This window comes from Eleginops maclovinus, chromosome 2 (assembly GCF_036324505.1).
Source record: "Eleginops maclovinus isolate JMC-PN-2008 ecotype Puerto Natales chromosome 2, JC_Emac_rtc_rv5, whole genome shotgun sequence".
NCBI classification, from domain to species: domain Eukaryota; kingdom Metazoa; phylum Chordata; class Actinopteri; order Perciformes; family Eleginopidae; genus Eleginops; species Eleginops maclovinus.
In genome coordinates, this window is record NC_086350.1 from 3959581 (window position 1) to 3976494 (window position 16914).

Sequence of the window (16914 nt, forward strand, 5' to 3'; positions counted from 1 at the left end):
ATCAATCAGTCTTTGTTTCGTGTTTCTTCACAACAAATTGTAATTCAAATGCTTATGACAGGGTAGGAATTTAGACGGTTGTTCGACTTATTGAAATCTGGGGCCAGATTTATGAAATGCTCCTAATCTTTGGGATGATAATTCAGACCCTGCAATTTACAATATCCTGTAGCAGCCATGCAGTATCCCACTATCCGTTTCACCAGGCATTACAAAATCTATTCCCTAAAATGTACTGGATGTTCATTTTTCTCCGATATTAAAACCTAATACTGTAATGACCCCCCTGATTTGTTTTAATCAGGACAAAACTTCCATTTGTTGCAATATTCAAAGATAAAATAAGATCTCACGCTCGACGAGGGTGCACGTGGAAGTAGAGAGAGGTGACGGCGTCAGTGACACTCTGCAGGGGGTGACACTTTGACGGGTCCTCCGTGCTGATACACACTAAGTAGCCTGATTGGGTGCCGGCCACCAGCCAATCACTGGCCTCTGTTGGGATTTGGACCGTGACGAGACACAAGACGGGACTGGTGTCGATCTCCTGCAGGAGGAAGAGAGGCCACTTGTCACTCGCTCATGGTTAATAGTTAATGATAAGTGTATTAGCGCTGTTGGTACCTGGGTGGAGACTGCGTTGGTGTCCAGGTCCACAGCTGTGATGAAGCCTCTCCTCTGGGTGCTGCTGCCCCCCGCCACCCAGGCTGTGTGGCTGTTGGAGGGGCCGTCCCCGCCGCCTGAGCTCACTGTGAAGCACTCAGTGTTGAATGCCCGGGGAACCACCAGCTCCCTCATCAAGCACAACATCTGGCCCGAGTTCAGCCGATCAAACACCTGAACACACAATTATGAATAGTGTGTAGTTCATGTATTAATCAGGTTGTGGACACTTTATAAATCATTAATAAGCTTTTATAAGACAAGAGATAAACAGGGCCACTGTGACCGGTTGCTTGCCAAATAGTGAGCCCAAATTGATCTGTAGTGCTAAGCCTTATATTGGCTACTTAGCTTAAGAGATGCCAAGAAACATCAAGATGGATGGGGGGAATCAACTCAGTGAACAACAGATACAGAGGATGCTGGCTGATGAAGAAGGCAAAGGAAGCTAGGTAGCCAATATAAGGCTTAGTCATTTTGCCGAATAGTGAGCCTGTGTTGATGTATGAACACTATGTTAGATCTGGTTCTTAATGATTAATAAAGTGTTCACAACCTAATTAATAACGCTTAATGAATCCTTTATAAGGGTAGTCTGATTGTAAAGTGGTTCCCTGGTCTCGAAGTAAACAGGTTTTTGAATGAGGTTTTCCTAGAAGCCTGTGAAAGAATACCCCACTTGCTAAAGAGTGACTATATTAGCCGCCTTTAGCCTAGCGATGGTGATGTGAAGTCATGTGACCGTGACTAAGTTTCTTTATAGAGTTAGCATTCGCTTTTTACTTCTTGTGATTGCATTTACGCTTCACAAATAATAAAAGTGGTGTTAATATGTGAAGATAACAAAACATGTAAGTATCAAAAACGTGTTTGCTACAGATTTTATTGTCAGCAAAATACCAAAAACCAAAGGAAAAGGCCAATTGGCTTTTGTCGAGGAAGCCTTTCAGATGCTCACTCCTGGAAGTCTAAAGCTACCAAGTGCATTGTTGGTTGCAGCAGTGTAACTTTGTCGATAGCACCACCAGGGGGCACTGTAATTAAACGTGTCTGTACGAAGCTCAAGTCTCGGTTCTAACCTGAGCAGAAGTGGGTCGAGCCTGAGGGCTTTCTCTTAGACAGTCCTTCATCAGCTCCTGGAAGCCGGGCCAAGGGGAGCAGCCGTAGTGTTTCACTGGATCTGTGGACAGGACAGAGAAGTCAACGCTCACTCTGTTATAAGTTGAGGGGATTCTGCATTGAGGTGCATTTAGAAAAGGATAAAGAATAAGTAAATACAAAGGTGTGAGCTCATGATATAATACAGATAGTAGCTGACCACAGAAGTCTTCGATGATTACCTGGCAGTTTCCCCTGCACGGCGACCTCATCGAACTCGCTGGGGAACTTCATGCCGTCGGAGATGCGCTCCCCACAGGTCAGCAGGTCGTAGAGCAGCAGGCCGAACGAGAACAAGTCCGCCTGCTGGTTGTAGATCACGTTACCTCGGGCAATCTCTGGAGCTCTGAAGCCTGCAAGACATACAGAGATCCTTTAGATAAGCAACACAATGACACTGAACTGCAATGGAGGACACAGGTCAGATATTCAGCTGAGAGGTTTAATAACGGACGACCAGAATGGGTGTTAATATAATAAGGATGTTATACCTGGCGTGCCCTCGGAGCTCCTCACTCCCATGGCGCAGCAGTACTGAGCGATGCCGTAGTCGGTGATCTTGGCGATGATCTCGGAGTCGGTCTTCAGGTTGAACAGCAGGACGTTGTGTGGCTTGAGATCCCGGTAGATGATCATGGCTGAGTGGAGGTACCTGATCACACAGATGCAATACTTTTATGAGGAGATGATCTACGAACTTTCCAATCCTTTCTTTTATCCTAAGAAAGACTCTCTTTCTTTACTATGATTTGTCGGATTACAGTATTCAAATGGGAGATAGCGGGGTATGAAGTAAAATAAAGGTCCTTTAACCGGTAGTGATTGTCAAATTGCACTCGTCTTCATTCCCTAAGTTCGTACCTGAGTCCGTCGGCCACCTGCAGGGCGATCCTGTGCTGCAGCTTCCTGTTCAGGCTGCCGTTCTCGTGTTCGAAGAGGGAGTCCAGAGAGCCCCTCAGAGCCAGCTCCATCACCAGGACCTGAGGGGAGGAGCTGGCCGCCAGCAGACCCACCAGGCTGGGGTGATGGAGGCGCCCCAGCACCGCCAACTCCTGGAGAACAACGGAGGAAGTATTTTGTCATTTATTGGCATTTAAATATTTATAGGCTTTGGTTTGTAAATGATCAGCCGCACCTGTCTGAGGAGTCTGTAGATGTAGAACTCAGAGGCGTGCTTGTTGAATATCTTCACAGCGACTTCTTCATTTTTGTAGACGCCTCGATAGACAGTCCCGAAGCCACCGTCCCCTAATGAACAAACATCATATATTTACACACATTTTGATCAAGAAAAGCAACAAGAGAGAAAATAAAAGATATTCTTGGCTTTTCTTTTTAATAATAAGTAAAACAAACATGTATATTTATGTGTGAAGAAGTAAGGGAGGCGTACCGAGTCGGTTTTCTTTCGCCATGTCCACCTCCAGCTCTTCACTGTCCAGCATGCTCCCTGCAGGCTGGTCGCTCAGCACCAGGTCCGGGGCGATCTGAGAGATGGGGATTTTGAAGCTGGGGTCCTCCGGGTTCACCAGCAGACAATCTAGATTTGATAAAATAATAACTTAAGATTTTTAAGATAGGAAGAAGAGGCGCTTCAGAAGATATTCAGTACCATTATGTATGTACCATTTTCACATTTGGTGAAGAGCTCCTCCAGCAGGATCCTGCTCCTCTCCTGGCCGTCCTGGAAGCTGTAGAGCGCCCACTTCTTCAGCAGAGCCTCTCCGCTGCCGTGCATGTCCGTGTTCAGCAGGCCGGGGAACCACTCCTCCAGCAGGGAGTCCACGTGATCCACAACCTGACCCAGCAGCACCCGGCCTGGGGGAGCACAGACAACAGTCAACTACCTTATATAGATAGATATTTAGTGTCCTCAAAACCTTAAAGTATTGACTTTTTTATTTTGTTACTCTATTTATTTCTTGCATTGACATCATTTATTTTCAAAACGTGTATTTTATTGAGATTTTTCTTCAGGTGTCACGATTGTTCTCCTATGTCTGTGTGATTTTGAGATATTAACTTATATATAAGCTTGAAAGCGCATAATACCAAGAACACTTTTAGATAGATAAGTAATTTATAAGATAAGAGATATTTTACATCCCCACTTTTTATTTATTGACTTATATTGTCCATACAGGCTTTGTTCAAAATATAAATCTCTTTATTTTTTTACATACAGTATATTAGTTTGCCTCAAATCCGACAAGTTTTCTTCTTTTTTTAAGAATAAATAATAATTTAACAAAAAAATTGTTTAAAAGCCACAAAAATTATTAAATTAAATTTATGATTTTTCCAAATTGATCAAATATAAGGAAAAATAAAAAATCTGCAAAACGTATTATTGTTTTTTATACATCGGCACCTTTTCGTGAGGAGGGCACAGTGATCCTGACGAAGCTGGATGGGTTCTCCTCCAGAGAAGCTGCCTCCACCAGACAGTAAGCCTCCGGGGACCAGCTCAGGTACACGCCTCTCCTCCAGTAGATCCGGTTGGGTCGCGCCACTTTACCTGAAACAGACACAGCAAGAGAGTTCATTATTTTCTTTATCATAGTTTAAAGATGGTGTTTAAAATGTCAGCTCAAAGTGAGCGTGTCTACTGTGATTTACCTCTTCCACAAAGCAGGAAAGAGGAGACCTCCAGCAGGCGGCTGATCTGACGAGCCCAGAAGTCCATGGGGAAGTACGGCATCTCGTACAGACGCACAATCACCTCTGAGTTCTCGCAGTGAGGCAGCTCGATCACCGGCCGGTGTTTGGACAAACTGGGACGGAAGAAATATGTGAGGAAATATATCACAATCCCAAAAATGCAAACATCTGTAGCTGCACTTTTAAAGAGTTACCTGCTGGGTATGAGCAGCTGGTCCTCTCCGAAGGGCAGAGCGATCAGAAACTTCTCCAGCAGTTTGAAAAACTGCGTCAGGTGACGCTTGGGGAAACATTTGTTCTCAAAGAGGAACTTCTCCACCACTGAGCGCTGGACCACTCCTTTAGGATGCTCCCAGAAGCCACAGCTCTTTGACGTCAGTTTCTACACAGAGGACAGACGACACCAGCAAGAAGAGAGGAAATGCTGTGAATGATGCACGCAAAGTGTTTGGAGGAGTACATCGTTCTTGATCTTGTGTGTTCTTACATGCAAGAGCTCCTAACCTCCTAAGAGGAATGGAAGCATGTGTGATTGTCTGTGTGTTCAGATGAAGCTACCTGAGAGATGATGTTGCACAGCCACTGTGGGTCGATGAAGTAGAGCTCTTGGAGCTGGAGCGCCGGATCATCAAAGTGCAGTAACACCCCTTCATGATGGAGGAGGAGAAAACATGAGCATGCGTGGTCAGATATATTGAGACTCTGTAGGACAGTCATACTGTAGGACGTTGAGTAAATTGTGTTTATTAAAATGAATCTGAGCTGAGGGATGAATTTGGATCCTGTGGACCAAAGTCCTGACCCGACGTACCAGCCTCACTGAGGAAGTGCACAGCGTGGGGCAGCTCGGCCTCCTCCAGCGGCAGCTGACTCTCCTGGATGAGCTGCAGCAGCTCCTGGTGTCTGAGGACGGGAAACTCTGCAGGAACCCTGGTTCTCTCCAGCAGAACCCGGCGCTCCAGCTCCACATAGCTGTCTGGAACCAGCTGGCCCATCACGGGCTGACCCTGGATCTGTGAGGGGAGGGAGAAGATGAGGGGATGAGGAGGGAGGAGGGTGTACTGCAGATGCTAAACACACCGCCTTTAATCATTTGCGTCCTCTCACCTTGAAGCCGCTGACTTCTCTGGCGATGGCTTTGCGCAGCTTGCCGATGGAGTCCGAGTCCTCGCAGACGGAGACCATGTGGTAGTCCCTGATGGCAGGGAAGCCCTGGTGGCTGAGCAGCTCCTCTTTGATCTTGGTGAGGCAGGACTGCAGCTGCAGATCGTCACTCACATCAGTGTGTGTTCCCACCAGGATCACCGGGGACAGGGGGGCTACGGCCTGGAGTACAGAGGACAGCACGGGATTAAAAAAAGAGACAGCAGTGGTTAGTAAAACAAATGATATCTTTAAAACGTAAAAGCTTTCTCTTAAAAACACATGATGTAATAACCAAAAACATTCCTTTTTCTTGTTTTGATTTGTTAATTGTTATGTTAAGTATCGTAGTTTGAACGGTTGTACTCACCTTGATGTTGAAGAGCCAGGGCTTGAGGGCGTCCACCTGACCGGCTCCTTTGCTCAGGTTGTAAACCACCAGGTAGAGAGCTCTGGAGGTGAGGAAGTGAGGGTGAGAGCCGCTGAACTCCTCCCCACCTGTGAGAGAAACAAGTGAAACTAAATCCCACCAGCTGAACAGGACACTCACATATCTCTCTATCAACTCTGTGACATAATTCAATCACTGTCTTTCAACATGAGCCTCACATGAGATCAATTCTCCCAAAATGAGCTATTATTGAGCTTACTCTAGGAACAGAATCAAATCACTTTATAGTTTTTCAAGGCACTGACATTGTCCACTATCATCTGGTTGCTTAACAAACTAGGCTTACATTTAGACATAAAAATGAAAAATGATTGAAAGTTAGATTGAAATCTGTTGTGTGTATCCTAATTAAGGAGATGAATTTGTAAGAAACACTACGATCTAACCCACATCTCTGCAGCTGCCACTTTATTGAAACACTGAACCTCTCTACCTTTGTGACTTTAAGCTTTTCAGTTGTTGAGTGACTTGACAATTCCTCCTTTAAATGCTGTCTTTAAACTTCTAACTCCGTATGTTGACCAACCTGAGAAGTCCCAGACGTTCAGCAGCATTTTCTTCCGGTCCCGCTCCCTGATGGCCCAGTCCCGCACGTCGATGCCGACAGCGCTTTTCTTGGAGTTCATCTCGGAGCGCTTCAGCTTCATCAGCTGCTGTATCAGAGTCGTCTTCCCGCTGCCAGCGTTCCCCACCACGATCAGCTTCATCCGGTAGTACGGCACTGCCTTCTTCAGCCGCTGCTGCAGGAACCTGGGAGGGAGGGAAGGTGGAGGAAAGGCATTTATTATCATGTCTTTTTTTTATTTTAAGCCACATACAGAAACAGTATGTTAAATGTAGTAAATAGCAGCAATGGTATTTGAGGTTACCTGACAATGTCCTTGGTCTTGCTGCCGATGAGTTTGAGGTCCAGCTGGAGGCGCAGGCCGTCCAGCGGCAGGTCCCACAGTCTGCTCAGCTTCCCCATTTCATCAGGGGAAGGAGCGCAGGCTCGTGTTACGACTCACATCCAGAGAGGTCAGACCCTCCAGCAGGCCGATCTGTGGCGGGATCTGAGGAGAAACAACACAACCAAATGAATATGCGCTGTACTTTTTATAGCAACTATTAGCTTGACACCGATTAGTAACAGAGTGGTGCAGGTCCTAAAACCTAGGAATGAGTAAGAATTTTAGCATCCTTTATCTCAAAGTCAATGGTTTTGTGGACTTGTTAAACCTGAAATAATGTCAAGCTGAAAAGATTTTGACATTTAGTTTTATGACATCAGTAAATACCTACCTGGTGAATTTCTGAAGCTATTCTATGTGTCTTAAAAATGGTGGCTCAATGAGAAACTAAACATGAACATTAGCCAACGTTAACTTAGCCTCTTGTCGATGGAGCCCCTGTGACGCTAACGTCTGATACGGCCTACACAAATACCTCAGCTCTGCAACTCTCAGCGGTTTTAAACACAATGAAAACTGGATAGCAAAGAAACTCCGTCAGAAGGTGGACTGCTCCCTACCTCAGTGAGCTTGTTGTCACTCAGGTGGAGTTTTTCCAATCGGGTCCACTTGTACAGCGGCCCACTCAGATCCAGGACTTTGATGCAGTTCTGACTAAACATCAGCTCCCGCAGGTTGCTGGACTCCCAGAGCCCCGGGCCGGGCAGCGCCGCGATGTTGTTGGTCCGCATGTCCACCGACCGCAGGCTGGACACAGAGGTGAATTACGTTTGAGCAGTCTATGCAATCTGTTAGGGGAAATATGGATGTGAAAACCATCTGACTTACTTTGGGAGATTCAGGATGGCCTCAGGAATGGAGGTGAAGTTGTTGTTTGCGAGTTTTAGTGTTGTGATCTTAGATGGGAGGTGAGACAGGGAACCTGGAGAGGGCAGTGAACACTTTTATTTAATTACTCAAGCTTGTATAATTTGACTTGCACAGAAAGAAAATCTACCATATCTCCTACTGTCTGTACTAACCTGATGTGGGTGTATTTATTCTCACTGAGTTTAGTTTAGCTTAAATACTCTCGAATAGTTTGCAAAACCATTTGTGTATTTGCTAGATTTGTCTAAATAATTCCGAGTGCATTCCAGAGTAAATAGAGATGTTTTCTTATATACGTTTCTTCCTCTAATAATCAGAACTCACAGATGCTGTTTATCGAGGCACTGAAGGTTTCCAGCTTGAGGCAGCCGGTCAGGAAGTCCGGAGAGATATTCTCCACGCTGTTCTTGCTCACGTCGAGCAGCTTGATCTCCGGCAGACACAGAGGCACAGACAGCTCCGAGATAGAGTTTCTGAAAAGAGAAATTTGAAAAAATGTAAGGTGTCTTTATCATTCTGTAATATCATTCTGTCAGGATGCTGAACCCTCTCCCTCTCTCCTCTCACTCTCTCCCTCATCTCTCGCTCTCTCTCTATCCTCCGTCCCTCCCTCAATCCTCTGTCTCTCTCTCCCTCAATCCTCTCGCTCCCCCTCTCTCCGTCCCTCCCTCTCTCCGTCCTCTCTCTCCCCCGCTCCCATCTCTCCCCTGACCTCTCCACCCTCCGTCCCACCCACCTTTCCCCACAGCCTCAATGGAAATGTACCAGGACATTAATCCCCCTCCCTCACACACACTTCCCTCATCCAGCACCAGTCACTTTTATTCTCCGTTGCTACTGAAAATGAACTTTGCACAAAGTATTGTTTGCACTAAAGAACTACGTGCACTACCGTCAAACTGTGTTGATTGCGTCTAACATATGTATATATTAATCCAGAGCGTTTGTATACCCCTTTTTACGACCCCCCCCCCCCTTTTCTTATACGCTCTTATCTTTTTATGTTGTATGTTCTTGTTTATATTTGCACTGTGGGACTGCCAGAAACGGTATTCCAATTTTATGTATGTATAACACATGTGGAAACTTTGACAATAAAGTGGACTTTGACTTTAATTAGACATGTGGTTGCATGATGCTGTCTTCAACAACAATGCCATGTTTTTCCTGAATCAACATGAATAATACTAAAGGATTAAGTTATCTAAGGTTATTCAGCAGCGTATGAATGCTTGGAGGGAAAATGAGAGGCTAATTATTGAGTTTCAGTCCTGTTAAAGGAGCAGAACGTCTCTAAAAAAACTTGTTTACTGTCTGTCAAAAATGGCCGGACCATGGCCATGATTTTGTGCTGAATGAAGACATTTTGATTTGAATAAGATCTTAAGATTACTACTTAGATAAAGACTTATATTTAACACATATCCAAACATTAAAATGACATTTTTTCTTCTATAAAATAGCCAAGATGATAATGTGTAGGGTGCACTTTTGTCATTTGTTTAGATGAGTATCTGAGAAATGTGGGCCATGAAGAACATTTAATTTACTTTGATTTACTTAAAAGTAAATCTAATTATATTTCTCTACTGATCAGATCAGAAGCCACAATTTAAACTCCTTTAGCACAATACCAGTCATTATGCAGCACATTAAAGTGTTGGACCCTCTTAGGAAATACCCTATAATCACTGGAGATGTTCCAGGCTTTCTGCTAGGCAATAAATGCTTTAAATCAATTGTCATAATTGCTAAATGGTCATATTTCCTTCTTTCTGAATTGCGAGGAAAATTGTTAATTAAGTGAGGGAACAACATTTGAAAACATGTCAACAAACATCAAATCCACTGAAATGGGGATTCACTTCCCAACTGCCATATGAGGTTGTGATTGGTCAACCACTAAGAGATGTCCCGGGGGGGGGGTGTGTGGGAGAGAAAAGTCCCTCTGGATGGAACACATGGACTTTAGCCTTTGCAGACCGTTTACATGCACTAAAAATAGCACTACTGGAAAGGGAAAACCCCAAAAAGCATAATAGGGCCTAAAATTCCGTCTCTAACTCTCTCCAGTATCAAGCAGCCTACCCTTCCATGATCAGCTCCTCCAGTCGCCCCACGGCTCGGCCCAGCTCCTGAGGGAACGTGTTGATTTTGTTGAAGGAGAGATTGAGCTGCCGCAGTGACGGACAGCTGACGGCGGGGTCAAAGGTCAGCAGCGGACCCACACAGTTGCGGGAGACGTTGAGCGTGCTCAGCGAGAGCAGAGACAGCAGCTCCACTGGCAGAGCCTGCAGCTGGTTGCCCTGCAGGTCCAGCCGAGTCAGACTCCTCAAACTCTGACCAATCGAAAAAAAACAGGAACAGCTTCAGTGTGCTTTTTCTTATTTTATGAATGGATTTATTTTCGGTGATTGTGCACAGATTGCACGCTACCTGGCACAGAGCCGAGGGGAACTCCAGAAGGCTGTTGTGGCTGAGGTCGAGGCGGAGGAGATGTCCGACCTGCTGCTGCACGAAGTCGTCGTCCATCAGGCAGGACAGAGACGCCAGCTCGTTCCCCGACAGGTCCAGCAGCCGGATCCTCTCCCGCTCTTTGAACGGAGCAGCAGAGCCCTCGCCTCCTAACACTGAGGAGGAGGCAGATTATTAGATACAGAATGATGGAAAGACTGCTATAGATGAAGTGAACAGTATGAAGAGCTAGATGTTTAGAGCCTCTGTTCCCACATGTATTTCAATAACAAAACATTAGAGAAAAGCTCTTCATTTTTTAAAATTATAATCAGCAAAAACAGCAGTGTGTTATAAAACGTACACTTCTTGTTTGTCATTTGGGTGAATTAATATCCCTTTTAAACAGCTTTTAATGCTGTGATTTTAAATCCAGGACCGTGGAATAAAGGATTTATTTTGTTGTTTCCTTTTTCAGGATTAATTACCCATCATGCATCTCTTTAAAAAGTTGGAGGACAAATATTTCCATGCCAAAAACTGGCATACAATAACTACCATTTCAACCGTTTAAAATGCTTGTTAGCTTATATAATTTCCCTCTGGATCAATAAGGTATCTACCTAGTGCCATTGTTTTCATGGAATAAACTGACACAAATAGCCTGTGTTTTTACTTGTAGGGCGAACAAATTGGTGGATATTCTGAGACCAGGGCTCTAACTTGAAAGCCTTATATAATAAAATGCATGATTGTATGCTGTAATGGCCGTAGCATCAAATATTATGGTTTAATTTCTTTCAATGGGAACATTATTAGCCTAAAAGTCTCACTGTCTCTAACGCTAAAATGATTGGACATTAAAACCTTTTGAGAGGGGATTTTATTTTTGATAAATACGCTTTTTGTTCTTAATCATTTCACTGAACTCGAACATTAAAAATATGTATCTTAGGGTTGTTTATCATTATGTGTGTTTGAAGACAATTTGAGCTGAGTGTTTTCTGAACACAAGTATTTCATTTCTATCCAAAGTGCAGAATCTGCAGTGTATTATTGCGAAATAGTATATATTATATATACAAGTACATGAAATCAGTATCAGTGTTAATTAGTATATGAGATGTAGAGATAAACTGTATTTTCTAAGCAGTTAACACACCACCTGTATTTAATATACAGTATATGCTCTTTTTTAACTGATAAAACACAATGAGAGTTACATAATGCAGCTGTGTTTGACAGGATGACAAACAAGTTGAACAGAATTGAATGTGACGCAGAAACCTTTGTGGCCGGAGCCGGTCCTTCCAAATCTCCTGTGCCCATGTTCACTGTCATTCTCAGTCGGACCGCTCTGGAGCAGGAAGAAAAAACACACCGGAAAACCGACAGTGAGGGAACAGAAATACATCTGGGTGGGATTTAGACACCAAGCAAAGTAAATCTTTCACTTGAAAATGTGCTTTATGATGTCACTTTAAACACAGACCAATAAAGACAATCGTTCCGTATCAACATGACACAAGATGTAACTGAGGAGGTTTTACCTCTGCGCTGGCGTGTCGGCGGCGCCCCTGCTTTCTTTTGAAGGACCCCCCCCTCAACTCTTCTGTGGAGTTATTGAGCGGCTTTGGAGACAAAACACCTGACAGGGAATCACTTCCTGCAAGAGGAAAAACAACAACGACAAGAGAAGATATTATCATATGAAGTAAACAACAAAAATCAGAAAGCAGGAACTTTTCTACTTTTTAATTTTTCTAATAGTTTAAAAAATATTTGGTATAATCGTTCTTCATGTCCTGCTTTTTTTACAACTATATCCTCTCGTTGTGTTTTTGTACGTTTGAGTTTAGGTATAAATATAAATATTTACACTTAATATACATTTTATTTGTTTGTATAAAAAGTGTTTGAACTCAAAGCCCATATATTTTTCTAAATAGTATTTATATTGTATTTCTTTGACCAATTTCTCCCAATTTGAGTCTGAAAAGCCTTCTCTGCAACACATACTTTAAAACAGCGTGTATTCTAATTATTAGTACCATATCATTCCCATTAATACAATATTTTCTTTCTAAGCTAGAGACCACTGAGCTAAACAAAAAAGAAAAATCACACAGATGGATAAGTGGGGGGGACACATATATCTTTAAATATTGTATTATGCGAGGCAAACAATCAGTTAACGTGATGAGTATCTTCACGGTCAATGACAATAATAGACATTTTATAACTGCAGAGACAATGTGAGAAGTCATCACACACTAAGTTTAACATCACTAATCTCAGAAAGAAAACACTAAAACCAATCAATGGCACTTCTTCGATGTTCAACAGACTGTGATAAGAGTTCAGATGGATGACATAATGAAGGGGAAAGATAGAGAACAAACTGGGAGTGGTGTTCCAGGTTTAAGGGTAATAAAACTACAGTTTGAAGTTTATGAGATTATTTCTCCTCAGTTCAGCCTGTAGTAAAACTTGTTAACTCCACAGTACATCTTCCTTTTAATAGGTCAAACTGTCCCTTTCCATCTGAATTAAACACCGGATTGTGCTCTGTGTGTCTCTGATATTTACCATCACTCTCCAAGTCGTCGTTGAGGAACAGGCTGTCGTCCGTGGAGAAGAAGCTGAGGTTGGAGTCGTCGCTCTCATCAGAAATGTATCCGGAGGTCAGGCAGGGGTCGCCCAGAGATCTGAGAGGACCGCTGATACTCTTGGACCTCTGGAAATTCTTTATGTACCTCGCCAGATTCATACCTTTAGCTTAAAGACAGAACACAGGGCAATGAAAACAGGGTTGCACTAATTCTTGATTATTTGTGGTCCAAAACCCAGATGTTATGAATGTTCAATGTTGCTCACTGTTGTAACGGAGGCTGTGTGTCCTGCCTCTCTCAGCCAGCAGCGGGCTGAGCCAGGCGGCGTCCAGGCGGCCCAGCCTGAAGCCCCCCAGGCAGAGGGCGCTGTTGTTCAGGTCCAGACCTAGGCGGCCCAGCAGCTGGATGACAGTGGGACTCTCACCCCGCTTCACGCTCACAGTCAGGGCCCTGCGCAGGTGCTGCTCGTGGGCCCCGTGGCTGAGCAGCAGCTCCACCAGCTCCAGAGGCCCGCCGCGCTCACACACCTGGAAATACAAGGGGTGGAAGTTAAGTTATTTACATTTGCAAACATTTAAATTGAAAGTTGATGGTAGGAATTTTCCCGCGGGACCACATTGATAATTCACCTTATTTTTTTTATTTTTTATTAACCAAAACCGAACAAACATCCACAGCTAAAACTATCCAAGTGTATAAGTATGGGATGATGTGCAGCGAGGCGGTGATTATGGGGAGAAGACACCCAACAGGCTGATCAGGGACCCCGACGCCAAGCGATCTCTTGCTCCTGGCTGAGCCTACATGCAGGGGTTTGAGCTAAATGCTAATGTCAGCATGCTAATATGCTAACACGGCCACGTAATGCTAATGTGCTAATGTGCGAATATTTGGAAGAAATGGGAAAAATATGACATTGTCCTACTTAGGGTAAATCAAATTTTTCATGGCAAACTATGACTGTACTAAACTACTTTGTCTATCGTGGCCTGTGAAGTTGTTTGACCTGACCTTGTAGATGAGCGACTCTGCTTTGGTCTTCCTGTTGACGTCTGCTCCCAGCTCGATCAGACACTCGGCCAATGTGGCGTCCCCGTCCTCGCAGGCCTTCTCCAGCATGCTGTAGTGCAGCTGGGAGTCACACCACATCTTAGACAGAGCCAGGCACACCGCCTTACGCAGCTACACACACACACACACACACACACACACACACACACACACACACACACACACACACACACACACACACACACACACACACACACACACACACACACACACACACACACACACACACACACACACACACACACACAGAGGGAAAGAGGGGGAGGTTAAACGTTTCCTGTACTCATCAATTCATTCAATTACCATGAAGATTTCCAGTCTTTCTAGCAAAGATGTTTTCTAAAAACTTTCCAAGAAGTAGATGAAGGTAATAAAGCATGTCTGGTATGTCCTGCAAGGTCCATTGGTTCTGCTGTTGCTTTGTGTACAATACGGCCTGTATGAGAACATGGCTGTCTGCAGATACACGGATAAGACAGTATGAGACTGAAACTCCTCTTATTAACATGCAGTTACATCGTGTTTTAATACAACATTTCAATAAATCAAGTGCATTTTAGAATATCAGATCAAAATGTAAAAGGCAAGTGTCTGGGAATAAAAGCTGCACTTGTTCTTATGGAAAGAAGTGGAAAACAGCTGTTAGTAGTTTAGTTTGGAAACACTTTTCATTGTTTTATTATGTCATAAATTGCTGACGTCTTACTCCTCCTATCCTGTAAGTAGGCTTCATTAGCAAAATGCATATCTGCCAATATATCTAGACAACAAATCAAGCCTTACCTTGTCTGTTTTAGACTCAATTTTGCCATTTTTTGTGGCTCAAAAACTGACATTAATTACTAAAGTTAATTTAGCTATAATCCACTAAATTTGGCACAACAATCGATGAATAAATCCCAGTTTTTGTTATCTTTCCCACCATTTTGGCTCTAAGGGAGCAGGGAGGGAGAACTCCGTGAGATCCAACTTTCTTTGTTTGGGAGTGGAGGTGAAGAGACAAACCTCAAAATGTGTTATCAAAAATGCGGACGACCCTTAATCTAAGGAGAGAAGGAAAAGACACAGAGACAAAACATTCTGTCTGACTCACAGCAGTGTTGCAGTGGTCGAGAAGTTCCTCTCTGAGGTGTTGGAAGATCTGCCGGTCAAAGTCTTCTCTCTGCAGCTCAGCAGCTGCTCCGGAACAGGCGTCCAGCATCCTCAACGCCACCTGGATACACTGCAAGACACATCACCAGAGAGGAGTCAGGTCAAGTAAAGTATTTAATACATTCTCAATATACTGTACAGACTTGCCTTAAAGGGCATAAAACACTCTCTTTATTTAGGACACAAGTCTAGACTTCGGCAGAGTATTGGGAATTACAAATTCTGAGAAACAAAACTACATTGTCCATTGATTCTTAGCAGTTCAAATGTTGTAATCAGACACTTAATAATAATAATTAAATGTATATGCGTTTCAGTTTTGTTTATAGTGTCCAGCCAACTGTTCATTTTTTTGACAAGCTCTCGAGGATGAAATTGAAATGTATGAAGTTTTAAAGTTACCTTCAGGTGCATCTCGGAGTCGTCTCTGTACTGGAGGAGGGAGGCAACCACGACGGAGGCCAGAACTGGAACGATCATCCTCGACAGCTTCTTCTTGGACACGAGGAAGCTGAGCAGCGTGAGACCCCAGAAGTGTATCTCTGGAGGAAAATGGAAAGTTAGAGAGAGCCTGATCAATCACCTTTAATATTGATATAGTATTTTAAATGTTAAAATTGTTTCTTATGCATCTATCTAACCACTGTATATTCAAGTTTGTCCAGACTTTTAGTCAGAGAAATACAGATTTCACTTTTCTTCTGCAACTCTCCCAGGATCTAATAATTATGTCCTTAATTCAATTAAACCAAAGTACTTTGTAAGATTAAGATTAAGATTAAGATTAAGATTAAGATGAACCTTTATCGATCCCACTAGGGGGGAATTCAGTTTAGGGCCTTACATCCGGGGGCTTATCAGAATAGTTAATTGGTGGGGAAATTGAGAATGTGTGACATTTGTTCCTTTGTGTTATGTTTATTTCCGTCTCAGTTCCAGTACCTCTGTCCTGTGGGAACATCTGCAGTGTGTGCAGCACCGTGTCTATCGCCCCCTGCTGGCAGAGCAGGTCCACTGCACCAGAGCAGTCAGCCAGGGCGGAGAGCACCTTCAGACCACTCCTCTGGATGAGCACGCTGCTGATGAACTGCACACACAGATATCATGTTAAAGATATGTCATGTAAAAGTACTACATGGCAATGAAAACAGTAAAATAAATGGCAAAATATATATCCTTTAATACTGTAGAAACACATGTAAGTATAACGCACAAACATAAAGCTGATTTAACACCTCTATAAAACATTGACAACAAAAAAACTGGACTATTTTAACTTTCATGAAGGTAGTATTGTTTTCAGAAATATTATAATAAACTTCATTGAATAAAACTGACTTGGTTTTTGTCAGACTATAATATTCTGTACACATTTTGACCAAACCTAAAGAAGATCATTGTTTTTAAATCATCAAAAGGGTTTATTGAGAGAAAATACTGACTTGTTTTTTTAAATTGCACGATCTATACGTAAATTGATAATATGTTGTATATATGTAGATGGATCACTCCTTTCAGCTTTACTAAAAATATAACTCCATGCTTCACCATTCACAAAATACAACACGCAAGTAAGAAACCTTACATATTTATCATATCAAAAGCATATATTACAAATAATTGCTGTGTAAGGGTTACTATGTGTGTGATAAAGATGCCATGATCACTAGAAACTTGTGTTTCTTTTGTGCACAGAAAAGATCAGTACTCTTTATACAGCAAAAAAGCA

The 16914-nt window shown here is 43.2% G+C and overlaps 1 protein-coding gene across 1 annotated transcript in view; it reads right to left on the reverse strand.

The window, feature by feature from the left end:
- The window catches only part of lrrk2 (leucine-rich repeat kinase 2), a 32299-nt gene that overhangs the window by 3642 nt on the left and 11743 nt on the right, over positions 1 to 16914 (reverse strand). The window contains 32 exon segments of the mRNA XM_063874313.1: positions 354 to 547; positions 625 to 837; positions 1743 to 1843; positions 2004 to 2174; positions 2313 to 2473; positions 2683 to 2873; positions 2957 to 3069; positions 3215 to 3361; positions 3448 to 3639; positions 4193 to 4339; positions 4441 to 4595; positions 4677 to 4864; positions 5041 to 5129; positions 5294 to 5495; positions 5590 to 5808; positions 5996 to 6123; positions 6603 to 6826; positions 6946 to 7052; positions 7054 to 7128; positions 7587 to 7773; positions 7855 to 7948; positions 8221 to 8369; positions 9985 to 10235; positions 10333 to 10526; positions 11638 to 11707; positions 11901 to 12016; positions 12940 to 13128; positions 13228 to 13489; positions 13974 to 14144; positions 15127 to 15255; positions 15588 to 15727; positions 16128 to 16272. Of these exon segments, the coding sequence (XP_063730383.1) occupies positions 354 to 547; positions 625 to 837; positions 1743 to 1843; positions 2004 to 2174; positions 2313 to 2473; positions 2683 to 2873; positions 2957 to 3069; positions 3215 to 3361; positions 3448 to 3639; positions 4193 to 4339; positions 4441 to 4595; positions 4677 to 4864; positions 5041 to 5129; positions 5294 to 5495; positions 5590 to 5808; positions 5996 to 6123; positions 6603 to 6826; positions 6946 to 7052; positions 7054 to 7128; positions 7587 to 7773; positions 7855 to 7948; positions 8221 to 8369; positions 9985 to 10235; positions 10333 to 10526; positions 11638 to 11707; positions 11901 to 12016; positions 12940 to 13128; positions 13228 to 13489; positions 13974 to 14144; positions 15127 to 15255; positions 15588 to 15727; positions 16128 to 16272 (5114 nt within the window).